At 52.5% G+C, this 18,201-nt stretch overlaps 6 protein-coding genes across 6 annotated transcripts; 2 read left to right on the plus strand and 4 right to left on the minus strand.

Moving 5' to 3' along the window:
* Window positions 1-63: 63 nt before the first annotated feature.
* On the minus strand, window positions 64-2,025 carry AtWU_04083 (WD40 repeat domain-containing protein; the record flags this gene model as incomplete). The annotated part of the gene is made up of 1 exon (XM_035499194.1): window positions 64-2,025. The coding sequence occupies one exon, from the start codon at window positions 2,023-2,025 to the stop codon at window positions 64-66; it is 1,962 nt and encodes a 653-aa protein (XP_035355087.1).
* Window positions 2,026-2,617: 592 nt separating this feature from the next.
* Window positions 2,618-4,994, plus strand: AtWU_04084 (Kelch motif domain protein; the record flags this gene model as incomplete). Its single annotated transcript, XM_035499195.1, has 4 exons — window positions 2,618-2,942; window positions 3,014-3,100; window positions 3,178-3,609; window positions 3,658-4,994. The coding sequence occupies 4 exons, from the start codon at window positions 2,618-2,620 to the stop codon at window positions 4,992-4,994; spliced, it is 2,181 nt and encodes a 726-aa protein (XP_035355088.1).
* A 325-nt stretch (window positions 4,995-5,319) lies between these two features.
* Window positions 5,320-6,175, minus strand: AtWU_04085 (putative DNA repair protein Dds20/Mei5; the record flags this gene model as incomplete). Its single annotated transcript, XM_035499196.1, has 2 exons — window positions 5,320-5,427; window positions 5,501-6,175. 2 exons carry the CDS (start codon window positions 6,173-6,175, stop codon window positions 5,320-5,322), a joined length of 783 nt encoding a protein of 260 aa, XP_035355089.1.
* A 286-nt stretch (window positions 6,176-6,461) lies between these two features.
* Window positions 6,462-9,165, minus strand: AtWU_04086 (ubiquitin ligase complex subunit HRD3; the record flags this gene model as incomplete). Its single annotated transcript, XM_035499197.1, has 4 exons — window positions 6,462-6,859; window positions 6,925-8,847; window positions 8,918-9,055; window positions 9,123-9,165. The coding sequence occupies 4 exons, from the start codon at window positions 9,163-9,165 to the stop codon at window positions 6,462-6,464; spliced, it is 2,502 nt and encodes an 833-aa protein (XP_035355090.1).
* An 860-nt stretch (window positions 9,166-10,025) lies between these two features.
* AtWU_04087 (DNA-directed RNA polymerase II subunit RPB1) lies at window positions 10,026-15,522 on the minus strand (the record flags this gene model as incomplete). Its single annotated transcript, XM_035499198.1, has 5 exons — window positions 10,026-10,041; window positions 10,098-14,968; window positions 15,029-15,099; window positions 15,164-15,320; window positions 15,394-15,522. The coding sequence occupies 5 exons, from the start codon at window positions 15,520-15,522 to the stop codon at window positions 10,026-10,028; spliced, it is 5,244 nt and encodes a 1,747-aa protein (XP_035355091.1).
* An 810-nt stretch (window positions 15,523-16,332) lies between these two features.
* Window positions 16,333-18,025, plus strand: AtWU_04088 (Set1-mediated histone H3-K4 methylation subunit Swd1; the record flags this gene model as incomplete). Its single annotated transcript, XM_035499199.1, has 5 exons — window positions 16,333-16,402; window positions 16,455-16,516; window positions 16,576-16,664; window positions 16,736-16,876; window positions 16,936-18,025. The coding sequence occupies 5 exons, from the start codon at window positions 16,333-16,335 to the stop codon at window positions 18,023-18,025; spliced, it is 1,452 nt and encodes a 483-aa protein (XP_035355092.1).
* Window positions 18,026-18,201: the final 176 nt, after the last annotated feature.

Raw genomic sequence — 18,201 nt, forward strand, 5'->3', positions numbered from 1 at the left:
GAAATATAGTCATCGAAGAAGAAAAATAACAAGATGAGAAGAAATTGCAGATGACCAACCAGTTTACCGAATGGTCATGGATTTGGTCATCTGAGCCTTGCTACCAACACCACCCTCCCGAGAGGCCGCAGCGCTGGTTCCAGGCTTGCGCTCGAAGATCTTCCAGAACTTCAGACTCTCGTCAGCGGCTGCGGTGGCCAGGAGTTGACCATCTGGGCTAAGGCAGCTGTGCAGCACACGAGTCTCGTGGGCAGGAATCTCGACGTTCCGGACCAGAGTCGGATAACTCCAGATGCTCAGCGAGTTATCGGGGAATCCACTCGAGCTGACAATCTCGCGGTAGTGGTTGCTCCATCTCAAGCTGGTGACCTGGGAGCCGGTGTCGATGCTGTTCGTACGAGCACCAGTAGTAGTGTTCCAGAAGTGGATGTGACGGTCATAAGAACCTCCACCGGTGGCAAGTAGGTTCAACTGCCAGGGGCACCAACTGAGGGCCTTAACGGCAGCGCGGTGGTTGGTCTTAGTGAACTTGGGCGCGCTGAGAGAGCGAGCATCCCAGATATTAACCAGATTATCGTTACCACCGGTGGCGAGTTGAGCACCATCGGGTCTCCACTCCAGACCACAGACTTCAGAGGTGTGCGAGACCAGCTCGGCAACCTTGTGCTGTGCGATGCGAACATCGTGGTTGAATACCAGACCACTGCGGGCACCGGTAGACAATGTGTGCTTCGACCAGCCCATGACACCTACACGCGAGTCATGGCCAAACATACTGCGCAGCTTGGTTCCTTCCTCGACATCCCAGATTTGAACTTCACCAGTTCCGAGACCGACACCGACATAGGCGCCATCACCACTCCACTTTACACTGCTCACGTAGGTGTCAGGTGCAGTCTCCAGCAGGCAGCTGACCGACCCTGAGTCGGCAGACCACACGTAAACATTGCGCTCCAGGCCAATTGCAACCTGGTTGCCAGAACTCCAATCCAGCAGATTGAGGTAGTAATCGTCGAGGAGACCAGGGGCGTCCAGGACACGCTCAGGAGCGGTTTGGACACGTCGGCGGAACTGAGCGGACTGAGATTTGGCAGGCTTGAGAGGGCGGTTGTACTGGGCGCGCAGATCAATGGGCTTGGAAGACTCTGGGGGTGGCGGCTTGAAGGCCAGGATACGAGTGTTCAGATTGACACCACAGGCATCTGCCAAAGATGACTCGTACGCAACAGCATCCGGTGCTGGCTTGGTGTATGAGGTCGTTGGCTCGTTATCCTCGAGTCCAAGGCTTTCCAGAGCTGCGGTGATGTCTTCATCTGTTCCGCGGCCACCAATGTCGAAAGCACTCGCGGCATTGGCAAGGACGGAGGATCCATCGCTGCTACTGGTCTTTGGTCGTTGGCTTTCCTCTGGCTTGGCTGTACCAGCAGTCACAAGTCCCTCACTGGCAGTACGGTTCGGGATGAATCTGTCACCTGCGTTGTGGGGAATGCGAACGGTTGTCTTTCCTGACCTCGTAGTCCGAGTGGTGATCTCCTTCCTAGGTGCTTCCTTCCTCGACACCTCCTTCTTGATTGCCTCCTTCTTCGGCGGTTCTTTCCTGGCCACTTCCTTGGTCACCTCCTTCCTCACGACCTCTTTCCGCAGGCGCTCTTTGGTAGGAGTCTGTGATGAAGGACCAGTGCCAGTCAAGGCCCATTCTGATACACCCAGCTCAAGGTGTCTGGGAGACTTGCGCGTGCGAGCACGGGCGATGTTGGACTTGGGGGATTCGCGGTAGTTGCGGGCTGTCCTCGAGACAGACTTGGCGAAGTATGAAGAGAGGTTACCACCATAGACAGACTTTCCATGCTCCTTGCCCGATTCTTGAGCACCACAGGGAGGTGTGAATGGGGAGGAGTGGTTTGACGTCACACTTCCTGCGCGAGTGCGTGGTGAAGGCGTAAGGGGCATGCGGCCACCAGCCGTCTTAGTGGAGAAGATCCCATGGTGAGTCTTCACGGGAGTCGAAACTGTAGGTGTAGCCATGCTGATATATATTTACTTTTCGAGAGATAGGGGAGGGTATCGAGAGAGAAGTGCCTTCAAGGTCCGTTTGCAGGGCCAATCCCAGTCACGCTGGCTTGGTCACAGGACGAAGAAGACCTAACTGCGATACAGTAGTATTGAATGCAGGCAGGGAATACCAATCCCACGCAATATGGTATGCAATTAGTAGCAGATAAATGGCAAAGAACAAGGAAGATGATGAAGAGGAGGAAGAGGAGGGGACGGGGGTGAAGGAGGAAAAGGGAGTAAATAAAGGATATAGTTCTGCTCACCCATGGCAACGCCGGTTACTGGAGGTACGGCTGCCCTAGTCCCGTTTAGGTTAGATTGCCACCTGACATGCGGCTCTTCCCTTTTCGGCGACGATCGGCTTGGCGCTTGCCGTTTCTCCCCTTTTCATTTTCCCTTTTTTCCCTCTTGCCGCTGACAAGAGACGTGGGGTCACTGCGATCAGCATCAGTATGTGAGGAGAGAGTGTGTTACTACTGATTTATCTTTTGATTCACCATCTTTGCCCTTCGGCTATCCTCCTTTTCTGACCCCCTGGGCCCGTCTTTACTGTCGGACCCTAATGGCGCGGCTATCCTCCACTACCGCCAGGAATAGTAACGCTTCGTCGCCCCTTTCGCCGTTCCACGCTGACCCACCGCGTTGGACCGGGTCGTCCAGGACTCCTAACCCGATGACTCCCCTCTCCTCCACCCTTCAGAGACCGGCGTCCACATTCCTCATGCCACCTAGTCCCAGTGATGGTCGCCGTAGTGGCGCGGATTACCGCCCAAGCATCCGCAAGGCACAAGGCCATGTGCCAGCCTGCCTGGTCAATGCTTCGGTGACGTATTGCAATAATGACCAGATCTACGCTTTCGGCGGCTTTGATCAGTACACGGATGAAGGTGCATATACTTATTTCTCACACTGATCATCGTACAAGTCTAATACTAATGCTTCTTCCTTGCTAAAATAGTTTACAACCACGTCTTGCGTCTGAATCTCAAAACTCTTCGGTGGGAACTGGTTGATAACTATGGTGACATTCCCGGTGTCCGCATGGGTTAGTTTCCCCACATTTTTGAATACTTACGATAAGGAAACGCAAATCGTACTAATTCAGACTCTCAATCGTTGTAGGTCATACGGCTACCCTCTACCAAGGTGATAAGTTGATTGTGTTTGGTGGAGAAAATGAACACCGCGATCATCTATCTGACGTTGTCATCCTGGACATCTCAACCTCTACCTGGACTCAGCCGGAAATCCATGGACCGATCCCCCGAGGAAGGGCTCGCCATGCTGCCGTCATCCACGATGAGAAGCTTTTCATCATGGGAGGAGTAACCGGAGAGAACAATGTGATTCTCGACGACTTGTCATATCTGGACCTGAAAACCTGGACCTGGTCTCGCACCTGGAGATTCACGGCTCGTTTCGACCACATCGCCTGGGTTTGGGGCGGCCGCCTCTGGATCTTTGGAGGTCTCGATCCTGACATGGAACGTACAACGGATATCTGGTGGCTAGATCTCAAAGGCATTCCGTCTCTTGGAACGGCAACTTCACAAGGTACCGTGGATTCCCCAGCGCCAACCAGCAGGATTACTTATAGTCCAGACGCTATCTTTAGTAGCCCCCCGCAGCAGCTTTCGGGCCGGTCCGGCAGCTATGCAGCGAATTCCGGGAGTGTTCAAGTTCGCAATGGCAATCGTCGGAAACCGATCGCTCCGGGCGCCATTTCTTGTCTTCGGTTCAAGTCCGGCCCTCACGTTCCTGCACTGTTCTCTGGCACTCACTTCCAGGCCTATGCATCTGGGGTGCTCCTGGATCTGATCACTCCGTCCGAGACAGTGCGTACCTATGAGTGCAACCTGTCATCACTGGATCTGGACGCTTTACGTTGGCAGCGGTTGGCTGACGGGCAGGAAATCTTCAAGCCGGGCTTTAGATGGCATTATTGCACTGTGAACGCTGACGGTACCAAAGCATGGCTTCTTGGTAGTAGCCTCGACACCGGTGCCACTCCTGGAAATAGTGATGAGAATAACATGAGCGAGGTACTCTGCATTGACCTTGAGAGATACGGCTTGCTGGGAAACGAGCTATCTGCCTTTTCGCCCAGTCAAAGCCGAACGTCGCTTTCCGAACCAACAGGGATGGGCTCTTTGTCCGGTTTGGGAGCAGATCTTTCGGCAGCGTTTGATCAATCACCAGAGTCCGGTAGCGGTGCAGACTTTATCATTACCGCTAATTCAGACGATCAGGTTGACTCGGACGATGAGGGGGACACCCCAACTTCACAATCAGAGCCAGCCTTCCTCTCCCCCAACACACCTACTTCGCCTCCGATTCATGTGCACCGGATTATTCTGCAGCTGCGATGGCCCCACTTCAAAAGGCTTTATTCAGCTCAAATGGCTGAATACCATGCAAACAGGATGCACATCCCCGAGCCGTACTCGGTTGTGCGTGCGTTCATCTACTATCTGTATACAGATAGCATCGCCGGTCATTTGGAGTTTTGTTCCGATATCATCGATGTTGCGGGAATGCTCGTCATGGCGAATATGTACGACATGCCTAAGTTGCGTTTACTTTGCGTCAATCGCCTCAGCCGCGAATTGGATGTAGAGAACGCTGCAATCATCTGGGAGCGTGCAGGGCGCACGAACGAAGAGTGGCTGATGCGTCGTGCCGCTCAATTCTGCCTTGCCAATTGGGGACGTGTTGTTCGGACCGATGGCTTCAAGTCTCTAAGCCGGCAGAGTTTGATTGATCTGTGCGAGGTAGTCGACACTGAGGGTCGTATTATTGCCGGGCCCGAGCTGGAGATGGTTGGAGCTTTCGGAGAAAATAAGGATCCGAAGCCTTCCCAATTGGCCCTGAGCGGTGCTATTGCTGACAATATGGAGGACATTGATGGTGATGATATTGATGGCATGGACATCATCTAAATGTTGAGGAAGACTGTCTGGATAGAGCTTCCTTTCTTTTCTTTGTTCATTTTGTGTTATGGACTTTTCTACAGAGCAGTTACGATACGGGATGGCGTGAAACAGGCTGAGAAAATATGTATGGGCCAGGATGGTATTTTGAGTTAGGAGTTTGCAAATTGCGGTTACAATAGGGAGTATTTGCAGTATAGCGTTAGCATAAATTGATCACATGCTTGTTTTATTCATATTATAGCTGGCTTTTCATCATCGGCCTAGCAAGTAGGCTGCTCTCCCAGATACATAGACATACAGCAATCACATCAATACAATTGACCCAGTAGAATCACACCCACCTCTGCCCCTCACCATCAAACCCAATAACCTTGAAATCAATCCCCATCGTCTTCAACATCATCCCGATCGTGAACTCTTCCTCCTCTTCTTCCTCATCCTACCACACAGATACATCAGCACATCTCCAATCCACAATACACAACCGAGAACAAGAAAAAGGATAGACAAACCATCTCCTTTACCCCACCCTTCTTCTCATGATTATGGCCATAATCATCTCCCCACCCACCACCACCACCACTCCTACTCATCTCCATCCCCTTCCACCCCCTCACACCCCCCATCCTCACAACCCTCTCCCTCGCCCCCTCAAACACCTCCTCCGCAACCCTTTGCCCCACACCCCTCCACTTCACAATCAACTTCTCTAGTTCCTCATCGCGGTGGGATTCCTCGATGCGCTGCGCCTGAGTGACTGTTTCTAGTTCGGTGCGGAGAGAAAGGAGTCGGGATTGGAGGTGCCGGTGGGTGGTGCGGAGGGTGGAGAGGGTGGGGTCTTCTTCTTCTTTTGGCTTCTGCTTTTCTTTGGGGGTAGGGGTATTTTTGGGGGTGGATTTGGGGATTGGGGTGGTGAAAGATGAGGGGTTGGGTTTGGGGGTGGCGGGTGTTGATGTGTGGGATTGTATTTGGGGTCGTGTGGTTGTTGGGTCTTTGGAGGATGAAGAGGGTGTGTTTGTGGTAGTTGCGTTGGTGGTAGTATCTGGGGCTGATGCTTGGGCTGGTGCTGGTCTGCGCAGAGGCGATTTGAATGGTTTCGTGAGCGTTGATGAGGGTGATGATAGGGTTGTGGTGGTGTTTAGACGGCGGCGTTTGGGATTGGGGGTTGGTGTTTGGTTTGGGTTCATTGTGTGTGTCTTTCTGATAGTCTTGTTTCTTGGGTTCAAGAAGTTCAATGCTTGGATGAGGTAGATGTGTATTTGGGATGGATTGTGGGGATGGTGTAAGTATGAACTTGAAGAAGTATGAAGTGGAAAGTAAATATGCTTATCGATAAGACGAGTCAGCTGATAAGATAAGATACTCAGTCAATTCTCTACATACTCGGTAGATGGTAACTAGGAAGGTATCATTCGTGTACTTAAGCTAAATCAAGCATATACATTACTGCGAAATGCACAATATTCTATATCATTAATGACCTACCGCCCCAGCAAGCCAATCATTGAAACCCGGCTCGCCCGGCCGAGGAAACATTCCCCGATCATTGTTGGCATTGCCTCCTGCCGCAGCATTCGCGCCGCCGTTGTCGTTCTGACGCTGGCGGTTGCGCTGCTGTCTCATATACACGAGCACGAGCAGCGTTGCGGCAAGACTGAGAATGAGCAATCCCTCCAGAAAGCTATCATCAATATCGAGCTCCAGCTCGTCGTAGTAGCCGTCTTCGCGGTGGTCGTCCAGGCGATTGCTCGACATGAGTTCGTCCTCCTCGTCCTGTTTGTACATCTGTGCGCGGAAGGCGGCCTCTTCTTCCTCGTTGTTCTGGATAAAAGTGGCGATAAATTCCTTCAGGGTTCGATGCGATCTCACTTCTGCGTTGGTGTGTAAGTGTGGCTGTTCGGATCTTCTCAGCGATAATTACGGTGGGGTTGCTTACCTTCTTCCTCCTGGATGGGATTGATGTCTCCGTTCGTTAGCCAATTCCAGTATCCCCGCATCCGCAGTTTAAGCAGACTGAGTTTCACGGGCAGATACGCCTCGGAGCTAGTCTCCAGCGCGAGATCGTAGTATCGCTTGGCCATGTGGAAGTCTTGGTCCACGGCAACACCATTTTCATGCATCCATCCCAGGTTCCAGTACGCCTGTGCGCTGTAGTGCACTTCGGCTGCGGTGTGGTAGCAGGTCGAGGCCTTCTCCGCATCCGCGGCAATGCCCATGCCCGTTAGGTAGTAATCGCCCATCTTGAGCAAGGAGTCGATGTTCGCCTGTTTGGCGGAGCGTGTCCAATAGATAAGAGCCAGCGCCGCATTTCGCAGCAGAGCTGGTCTGCTCTTCTTGGCTCCTGGAAGGATGGTATCAATGGCGAACAAAGACCGCTGCTCATCTAGCAGGAACGCAACATTGGACTGCGCATGCTCGTAGCCCTGCTCCGCAGCCATCAGCGCCGGGATGAATGCCCGTTCCTTGTCTCCGTTCTCATATGCGGTGTTCGCTTCCTCGAAGGATGAATGGATGACTTCCGCCCGTTCGGCGACCATCTTGTAGTAAGACGCGGCCATTCCGCAGTGTCGTTTCCGCCCAACCCCATTGTTGGACAATTCTGCCAGGTAGTAGAAGGCCTCCATCCAGCCCCAGCGCGCAGCGAGTTCGAAATAGCGGGTGGCGGTCTGAACATCGCCTTGGTCCAAAAACAGGGCACCCAGCCTCGTTTCAGCGGCCGGGAAGTCCTGCTCGGCGGCAGCCTTGAAGTATGATGCAGCTCTGAATGCATCCGGTGTTACGCCATAGCCATGCAGGTACATCAGTCCGAGCTCATGCTGGCAGAGAGCATCACCGTTCGCGAGTCCACGCCTAAACCAAGTCTGGGCAGTTGCAAAGTTCTGTTCCACCCCCTCGCCCCGCAGGTACATCATGCCAATATGGCCTGCTGCTTTCGAAGCCAGCTTCTCAACACCAACAGGATGGTTGGGGTTCACCGACCCGTCTTTATTCCAGTACCGCTTGGTGACCTGTCTGAAGTAATTCATCGACTTGCGGAAATTTCTAGGCAAGCCGCGGCCCCCTTCATAGTGCATCTTGCCCAGGCTGAAAGTAGCCTTCAGTTCGCCCTTTCTCGACATTAAATCCAAGTACTCCAAGACGTCTTCCAAGCTGGCTTCCGTGCTCGAATGCGTTCCATCGCGCGCAGGTGTCGATACACTGGCGCCTTCACCATAAACACCACCCTCTTCGTCCGCCCAACGGTAGGACTCGCGGATCATGGTATTGCCACCGGGCGGTCCAGATCGGTAGTAATCAATAGCCTTGTCGGCCACCTTCTTGTAGTAATAAGTCGCTTGGTCGCAATCTCTAGGAGCCCCGATTCCAGCGTGGTAGCGATACGCGAGGGTCATTTCCGACTTCGTATTGCCCGCTTCGGCCGCAAAGGTGTGGTATAACAGGGCCTTGGCCTGGTCGCGCTCCACCGCACCTCCAACACCCGTTGCATACATAAACCCAAGCATATATTGTGCCGTACCGTTTCCAGTCGACGACGCCAAGGTCTGGTACCAATGGAAAGCCTGCTTGAAATCTCTCGGGTGGGTGAAGTTGCCGTAGAAGTTCATTTCCGCTAAGAGGAAGATTGCATCGGGGTTTTGGTCCTCCTGCGCCGCAATCTTGAGTTCGTTCGCAGCCTTTGCAACATTTGGATCGAGCTTCTGCTTGTGTGTCCCATCCGGCTGAGGTCCATTCATGAATAGGATTCGGAAGGCTTCTTGGGCGTAATGCCAGGTGTATCCCAGTAGACCGGACGGTTTCTCGTGAGTGATTATGGGGATTTTGCTTTCTCGGAGGATTCGAAGGGCATTTTCGACGTGTTCTATTGGTACATCAAGAATCTAGTTGTTAGCAAGGATGAGTGCACTGGCGTCATGCACAGGGCTGCTCACCGTGTCCCGGTAGGCTGTTAGAGCCCTCGGGCCCGCTCGAGGACTCAGCATGTGCATATGATTCAGGAACGACATCTGTTAAGGGTTCTTGTTTGTCGGGCTGTCCATTATGTTCAACCGCAAGCACCTGCAGAAGCACTGGAAAGTGGTGCTTGGAGGTCAGTAGCTATCGCGTGATGCGGCTAAGCTCCACAGTGAGACTCACGAAGCGCCAACGGCAGGAAACGCCACAGCCACCAGTTCTTCATGTTGTGTGAGAGAGATGAGTAGGAGTGAACAGTGAGAGGCGCATGGCGACTCTGTGCTCGAACTTCCGATAAGTAAGAGAGGGGGGAGGAGCTGACAGTGAAGATGAGCACTGGAGACTCGGGGGAGTTGCTTGCTCGGCCCCGATGCGGAACGGGCCACCTGGCGTTGCGGAGCTTCATTTCGCCGACGTTCTTGGCTCCTTCACTACATTACTATCTAGACTACAATCACATCTACTACTACTCTTGATCACTACATGGCACATGTGTTGGCAACCATTTTCATTATTATTGACCTCCGGTCTCGTCCATAACCCATCTGCAGTCGTCTGTGTACAAAGCATAGGGATACTGATCGATCGCAGCAATACACGCAATAACTCGTCCTCGATGCAAACTCAGAGAAAACAACACCATCTCCGGAGAGGACCATCGTATTCTCATAACCGAGTCATGGTCCACAAGCATCCTCAAGTCTAAACGCTTGGTAGTTCAATGTGCAAAAAAAGGGGAAAGAAAGCAAGCAAAACACAGAATATCACCAACCCACAAAACCGTTCGCAATTTCAGCAGGCTGGCTCGAAAAAAAGAAAAAGTAGGAAAGGAAACTAATACGGGATAATAAGGGGATCGACCTGCAGGCTGACGCAAGAAGAGAAAAACATACAGTTTAAAAACGGATGGGTGAAAGGGAAAGGCTACAGGCGCCCCAAATTCTGCATGAAATAACCAACCAATTCCGCAACATACAATGCAAGATGTTTTTTTCTTTTGTTCCTCTTAGAGGTCGTCTGGGAGGTAGGTGATAGTACAATGATACAGCGAAGGTCAGAAAGGAGCAAAGCAACCATCTTAGGATTTCACTGGCGTGGAGATCTGCATGCTTGGTTAGTGACCAAATGATATTCAATCGTTGCTCATGAGTGACTTACGTAGGGCTGAAAGCCGGCGACGTCGGGCTGTAGCCAGGAGACGTTGGTCCTCCAGGTGACGTCGGCGAGCCGGCAAAGTTGGGAGATGTAGGAGAATACGTCTGGGGGCTCGTAGGAGACCACCCAGGCGAAGTAGGCGTGTACTTAGGTGAGGTAGGAGAAGTGGGTGACAGATGCCGGCCAACACCACCAACAGCAGGGCTTGTCGGGCTGTAGCTAGGCGAGGTTGGGCTAAAGGCCGGTGAAGCCGGGCTGAAACTGGGTGAAGTAGGACTGTAGTTCGGCGACGTCGGTGAGAACCCTGGCGAAGTTGGCGAGTACGATGGCGACGTGGGAGATGCCTGGCCATACGCAGGAGAGGTAGGAGAGTATGCTGGTGATGTCGGAGCAAATGACGGACTCGCTGGGGAGAACCCAGGAGACGTCGACATGAAACGAGGACTGGTGATAGCCATACCCGGTGACGTGGGAGAATAACTCGAGGTCGGGGAGTAGCCAGGCGACGTCGGGTTCGCGCTGAACGGACTGCTGGGGGAATAGCCAGCTGGGCTTGTAGCTGCCGGACTGAACCCGCCTCCAAAGCCGCCAGTAGGCTGGTATTCGGTGAAGCCACCAGGAGTCTCGGCACCGGCTTGGCGAATGGGAGAGAAGTTCGACTCGGGGTCGGGAGTGCCGATGTAAGCACTCTCCTGCATAGGCGAGCCCGTGTCATACTGAGTAGCAGCACCGTCGGAGATGATGGCATCCTTGGCGCCGATCGCTCCCATAACACCGAAGCGAGCATTGTTCGACACGACAGTGTTCATGAGGTTCTGGTCAAGGTAGATATCGAACTCTCCGGTACCAGCAGGAGCCATCTGGCCCAAAATAAGGTTCTCAGAAACACCACGGCAATCGTCCAGCTCTCCGAAAGCGGCCGCTTCCAACAGAATCTCGACGGTTTCTTCGAACGAACAACGCATGAGTGCACCGTTATCAGCACGGTTGATACCGTGTCGAGTGACGGGTGTCAGGTAGCCTCGTACAGTCATGACATCGACCAGCAGCGCCAAATGGCGGTGGTTGACATAAGAACCGTCGAACGCAAGCACCTGGGTCAATTCGCGAAGAACAGCTGTCCGTGCGGCTTCGATACCAAACACCTCGAAAACCTCGATAAACTGGTTGGAGTACGTGCGAGTAGCATCGACACCGGGGATTGCCAGAACCTCACCCAAAGACGAGCCACTTGTTTCGAGAACCCACTCCTTGCAAAGCGGGTCGGTCTTGCTAGCGAACAATGATCCATCTTCCAGAACTCTGACCTTGCTCTTCTCGTTGATGAACGCCCGCTCGACGCCGGGAACACCACGGAGGGTAAGAGTGTCAAGGAGATGCTGCTCCAACTTCTTGAGCGTAACATCGTATTCAATGTCGTCATCCTCCTCGTCCTCCTTGTAATCCTGGATCTGACGGATACGGATAACCTGCTCATCGGCGTTGTTATCACTGAAGATGACAGCGATATCCTTGGGGTAGGCAGCCTTGATCCTAGAAGCGACATCCTGCACAGTGAGACCCTTATCCAGAAGCTTCGGCCGACTGAGGATAATACGGAGCAACCACTTGGACTGGCGCGACGCATCATCCGTGACATCTTCGGGAATGATGAAGTAGGACTCGACCATATCCCGATCGTTTTCGATGACCGTGGTCTGGATATCGGGATCGTAGTAGATCTCGGTTGCTTCCGTAACGGAACGCAAGCTTGTGTGTTCGACAGCGCTACGCAATTGTTTGGCACCCTCCTTGTCAAATGACCGAGCAGCTTCCTGGTAAACCGTCATAGAGGGCGTCTTGATGTTGGTAGCGACGTTTAGAATTTCCTTTAGACGAGGAACACCCAAGGTGACGTTCTTGGACGAGACACCAGCAAAGTGGAAAGTGTTCAGTGTCATCTGCGTGGCAGGCTCACCAATGGACTGAGCAGCAAGCACACCAACCATTTCGCCAGGGTTGGCACCAGCCTTGGCGAATCGGCTCTCAATAGCTCCAATAACATGCTGGAATGCCAGCTTGTTCATGGAGTACTCCGTAACCAATCTGCGGAACGCGAGACGGCTGCGAAGCTGGGCCTTGAAAAGCAATGTCGCGTTTTCCTGAGCTTCACGCGAAATGATATCATTTCCGCGAACCACAAGCAAACGATCCAGCAGAGAACGCACTTGAGGGATGACCTCAGCGGGATGAAGATCGCTGATGGTACCCTCGCGGATCCTGAATGTAGTTCTGGCGGTTTCCAAAATACGCTGCACATTGATCGGAAGCTGCATCATCTCCTCGTCTTCCTTGGCCACAGAGCGAAGGAACGCACGATCCTTAAGAAGATCCTCCCATTCTTCATCCAGATGTCTCTGGACCTCGACATCACCTGCGATTTCGTTGGCCTGCTCCAGTACCTCTGGTCCCAGGGTGCGCTCAGGATCCATCAGATCGACACGGAAACGATCACGGAACTTGTCATCTGAGCACTTGATGATGTCCACCCGCTGGTTCTCAATATGAGCACCATCAAGACCATCTTCTCCGTAGATGAACTGGATGATATCACCCAAAGAGTTCCGAACAGTGCCATCATACTTGACCATGACTTCTTCAAGAGCCTTGACCAGCTTACGTTGGATGTAACCAGTTTCAGCGGTCTTGACAGCGGTATCAATCAAACCTTCTCTACCAGCCATAGCGTGGAAGAAGAACTCGGTGGGGGTCAAACCACGCAGATAAGAGTTTTCAACAAATCCACGGGATTCGGGAGAGTAATCGTCCTTGGTGAAGTGAGGCAAGGTACGGTACTTGAATCCGAAAGGAATACGCTTTCCTTCGACTGACTGTTGTCCGACCACAGCAGTCATCTGGGAGATGTTAATAGTCGAACCCTTAGAACCGGACCGCGCCATCTGGATGGCGTTGTTCAGATCCTTCAAACTCTTTTCGGTTTCGCTACCAGCCTCATCACGAGCGTTGTTCAAAGCACGAGACACCTTACTCTCGAAGGTCTCACGGACGTTCATACCGGGTAGAGGCTCGAGAGTGTTGTCAGTAGCACTTGCAGTAATCGACTCGACCTCCTTCTTTCTGTTGCGCACACAGTTCTCGATCCGCTGGATCGTAAGCTCATCGGGGATAGTGTCACCGATACCAATACTGAAACCGTTGTGCAAAAGCCAGTAGTTGACAATTCTCTGCGCACCATTGAAGAAAGCAACAGCCGTACCATGACCATACTCGTTGAAGATAGTATGGATGACACCACCACCGCTAGCACCAACCGTCTTCTTGGAGAACATACCATACATCAGTTGACCGTTGTGGATAAGAAGACCACCGTCAGCCAGAGGCGAGAACTTCTCAGAAAGCGGCGAGTTATCCTTGTCCACACGCAGAAGGTTAAGACCAGAAGGAAGCGCCATACTGATCATCTGCTTTCCTGTCCAGCGAGGTCTAGGCTTCAGAATTGCCGGGGGAGGAATCACCCCATCCCAATCAGGAACCCACATCATGATGTTCATAACTTGATCCTTGGTCAAGAAGACATCACGCCGGCAAATCTTGTAAATACCACACAGCGTATCCTGCACGATACCCATGAGCGGGCCGTTTCGCTGGGGAGACACGATGTTCATGGGGACCAATGCCAGTTGACTCAATTCCGCGCGCGATTCCTCGCTCTGAGGGACGTGCAAGTTCATCTCATCACCATCGAAATCGGCGTTGTAAGGGGTAGTGACAGACAAATTCAACCGGAAAGTGGAATAGGGCATGACGCGAACACGGTGACCCATCATGGACTCTTTGTGCAGAGAGGGCTGTCGATTGAACAGAATGACATCGCCGTCCATGATGTGACGCTCAACCTTCCATCCGTACAACAACTGTTGACCACCTGCTCTCTTGGCATGACGAAGATCAATGCGCTCGCCATTGTCTCGGACAATATACCGAGCACCCGGGTGTTCATTCGGACCGTTCGAGACCAGAGTCTGCAATTTCTCGATGTTGTAGGGTGTGACAACCTCGGGATAAGTCAAGGTTCTCGCGATACTCTTCGGAACACCGACCTCCTCAAGAGACAAGTTGGGGTCACCAGTAATGACAGTACGTGCAGAGAAATCCACACGCTTACCCATCAAGTTCTGTCGTAAACGACCCTCCTTACCCTTCAAACGACTCCGAATAGCCTTGACTGGGCGATTCGACTTCTGCATGGCCTTCGGCTGACCAGCGATATCGTTGTCCATATAAGTGGCGACATGGTACTGCAAGAGCGACTCGAACTCGCGCACGACGTGCTCTGGGGCGCCTTCCTGCTCACAGCGTTGAACATTCTGGTTGGCTCTGACAATTTCAGCCAGCTTATATGTCAGATCATCCTCACCACGCTGGCCGCTGGTACTGCCGCCGACAAGCACACTGGGACGAACAGGAGGAGGGGGAACCGGCAAGACGGTGATGATCATCCACTCAGGACGGGCATAGTCATTGCTCAAACCCATGATGCGAACGTCCTCGTAAGAGATGTTACGGAAAACGTTCAACGCAACCTGCGGGGTGATAACCTTCTTCTCAGGTTGCTGCATGTCCATCTCGTCCATCATCTTATTCGGCTTCCACGTTCCAACAAGAGTGATACCTTCCTTACGAATCTGAGGTTGGGCATTACCGCAACCACCGTGCATCCGAACGGGTTTGGAGTTCTCTTTCGAGAAGGGCTCGTCATCGTCCGGGGGAGGGTCGGCTTCGCAGATAAGAACGTCTTTGGACAGTCGCCAGATGTGGTCGAATCGTCTCTTGGGGTCTCGCATGCGCAGGGCTTCTAAAAACTTGGGGTCGGACTGGTTTCATGTCAGCAAATATGCCGTGATAGATTTGCCATCCCATAAGGGATGACTAACCGTATTGGCTTTGATCTTGCCACAGTTGTGGCAGACCGTTTCAAGCAGCTTCTTGATCTTAGTCAAGAAACCTGGGGCAGACGTTAGCAAGCGTACAATATGAGACTAAAATCCCCTGGCTGGCCGACAACATACCAATATGATAAACCGGTGTGGCAAGCTCAATATGTCCGAAATGACCAGGACACTCCTTCTGGCCTTCCTCACAAGTTTCACAGTTCCATTGCCGATCAATTGTTCCCAAGCGTGGATCGTTCAAACCCTTTGTGCGCGGCCGTTGCCGTTGATCATCCTGTTTGTTGTGTTACCGCGTTAGCGTTTTGCCACGTTCAGTCGGTGTGGGCGGCACTTCAGGAAAAACAAACCATCGTCTCCGGATATTCAACATGGACCACACTCATCCGCTTGATCTCCTCGGGTGAGAACAAACCAAACTGGATCTCCTTGATGGTGCGCAGAGGCGCCTTGGAGTAGGGAAAGTACACGTTCGCCATGATGGTGGTTGGTGTCGTCGGTTGATCGTTCTCCGGGGATATGCGATGACGAAGGAGTCGAGATATGACCGAGCAAGACAGAAACTGACGTGTCGGAAGCACTGATCTATAGACAGTCTAAATGGGCTGAAGCGACGATGCAAATGTTTGCGAGCAAACTGGCCGGCCTAGGCCTCTGGCAGCCCTTGCCACGAGGGCGCCTGCGACCTTATCCACCGACTGCGCGAAGCTCGAAAAGGGCGGGAAAAAAGAGGGTCACGGTCGATCTTGGCGATATCTCCAGCTCGGAAAGTGATATCGCGATGCAAAGCGCGATGGTCGGGGTTGTTGGGCGATGGACAGGAGGCGTGTTGAGGTGATGAAAGGGAGACGGTTGGACGTCAGGTCAGTCGGCGATGGGGCAACGAGTTTTCTGAGCCGCAAGCTAGCGCGACCATCCGGCCCTTTAAAAGTCCGCAACGCTAAACCAATAGTGGGGCATATGTGAGGTGGCAGTAAACTCTCCGCCACTCAGAGTGCAGTTACAGCCCAATGACTGGGGAAGGCCATTGACAAATTTATGTGACCTCTTCACCGCCCGCTCGTCGCTTTATTTCCCCTTCGGCTTCAATTCACTTTGCCAGCCGGTATTTCCCATTCCCCGCCCGGCTTTATTTCATTAAATCTGTGGCTATTGACTACACTGGATGTTTGCGCCCGAGCGAATCTCCCGGCCTTCTTCGCAGGCTGGGAACTTACCGCCTCTTTTGTCGTTTGACTTGCTGACTTTGACTTGACGCTTGCCGAACCATTCTGTGTGAATCTAGCATCATGAATTTGTCTCTTGTTGATCCCTTTGTCCTAGCTCAGGATTATCCAGACACGTTGACGGAGAAGCTGAGTATGTCGCACTTCATCAATCTTCTACGGTGTGATCACTAATCCAATATCAGGAAGTGGGCATGCGACTTGTCTACGGTTTAATCGCAAAGGAGACTATCTGGCGTCTGGACGGGTTGGTTGCCAACAACATGCGGGGATTGCTTCAAGATCAAATCAATAACCGTGTCCCAGGTTGATGGAACAGTAGTCATTTTTGATGTGGAAACCAACGGGGTTGCGCGAAAGCTACGAGGTCATACCAGGCAGATTCAGTCATTAAGGTAGTTCATTCACCACCCCCTCGGCGCAATCCGCCGTACGCACATTGATGCTAACTACAATCGCTGTACAGTTGGTCAAGAGACGGCCGTTATCTTCTGAGTTCTTCTCAGGACTGGAAATGTATTTTATGGGATTTGAAAGATGGCTCCCGGGTCCGCACCGTCCGCTTCGAAGCACCCGTTTATATCGCAGAACTACACCCTTATAACCAGTATGACAGCCCTTCTATTGCTTAGCGGCTAGCACATTGCTGACGCGCCCCTCCTGCAGCTTGCTCTTTGTAGCGTCTCTTTTCGAAGATCAGCCTGTCCTCGTGGATGTTTCGCTACCCAAGCCCGTCAAACGCATTCTTCCATCCGCTCCATTTCGCCCTCCGCCTCCAAAGAACGAAGAAATCGACCCCGCCGTTGCTGCGAAACAAGCAGCTCAAGATGCGAAACATTCCACGTGCGTTACGATCTTCACTGCTCTAGGAAATCATATCATAGCGGGTACATCTAAGGGTTGGATCAATATTATTGAGACACAAACCTGTACCACAATACATTCCACTCGGCTCTGCAATGGTGTGGTGATCTTACTTCGCCTAGCGAGTAACGGTCGGGATCTACTAGTCAACAGCTCTGATCGCGTTATACGCACAATACTCATGCCGGATCTCTCGCAACTGGGTATCGATCTGGAGCCTACCAACATCAAACTCCAAGTGGAACATAAGTTCCAAGATGTGGTGAACCGTTTGAGTTGGAACCATGTAGCATTTTCTTCCACCGGGGAGTTTGTTACTGCGTCCACATTCATGAATCCTGACATTTATGTTTGGGAGCGGAGCCACGGCTCCCTGGTCAAGATTTTGGAAGGCCCTCGCGAAGAGCTAGGAGTGGTTGAGTGGCACCCTAGCCGTCCGATGGTGGTTGCCTGTGGCTTAGAATCTGGATGCATCTATACCTGGTCGATTGTGACGCCTCAGAAATGGTCAGCCCTGGCCCCTGACTTCGGTGAGGTCGAAGAGAACGTCGAGTATGTTGAGCGTGAAGATGAATTCGATATCCACCCGGCAGAGGAAATTCACCAGCGCCGTTTAGACCAGGAAGACGAGGTCCCCGACGTTCTCACAATCGAAGTAAACAAAGACGGCGCGGATGAGGATATTGTTACCTCATTTCGCATGCCCGTCCTTCTTGATATTTCGGACAGTGAAAGCGAGGATGATATCATCGCGGTTGGACCCGGGACGATGAGGAGACGTAGTCCAGGCGCAGCGCGAGACCGAACGAATGCCAACGGGGATGGGGAGAAGGACAGTGTAAGTGGCGGTAGGAACAGCAGCACACGAGGTCAGAAAGGTCGGCGGCGCTAAGTTGCAGTTTGTGTGGGCTAGCACACTGCGTTCTCTCAGTGTTCTGAGTGTTGCTTCTGTCTTACTTTGCGAGTCATCTATTGGGTTATATGTCAGTTAGAGGGTTCTTGGCGTCTGGTAGGCTGTCTCAAGGGACATGGCATACTCTTCGATATACTTACGGTACATGTTCGGTG

Source organism: Aspergillus tubingensis (assembly GCF_013340325.1).
Source record: "Aspergillus tubingensis WU-2223L DNA, scaffold_6, whole genome shotgun sequence".
Classification (NCBI taxonomy): Eukaryota; Fungi; Ascomycota; class Eurotiomycetes; order Eurotiales; family Aspergillaceae; genus Aspergillus; species Aspergillus tubingensis.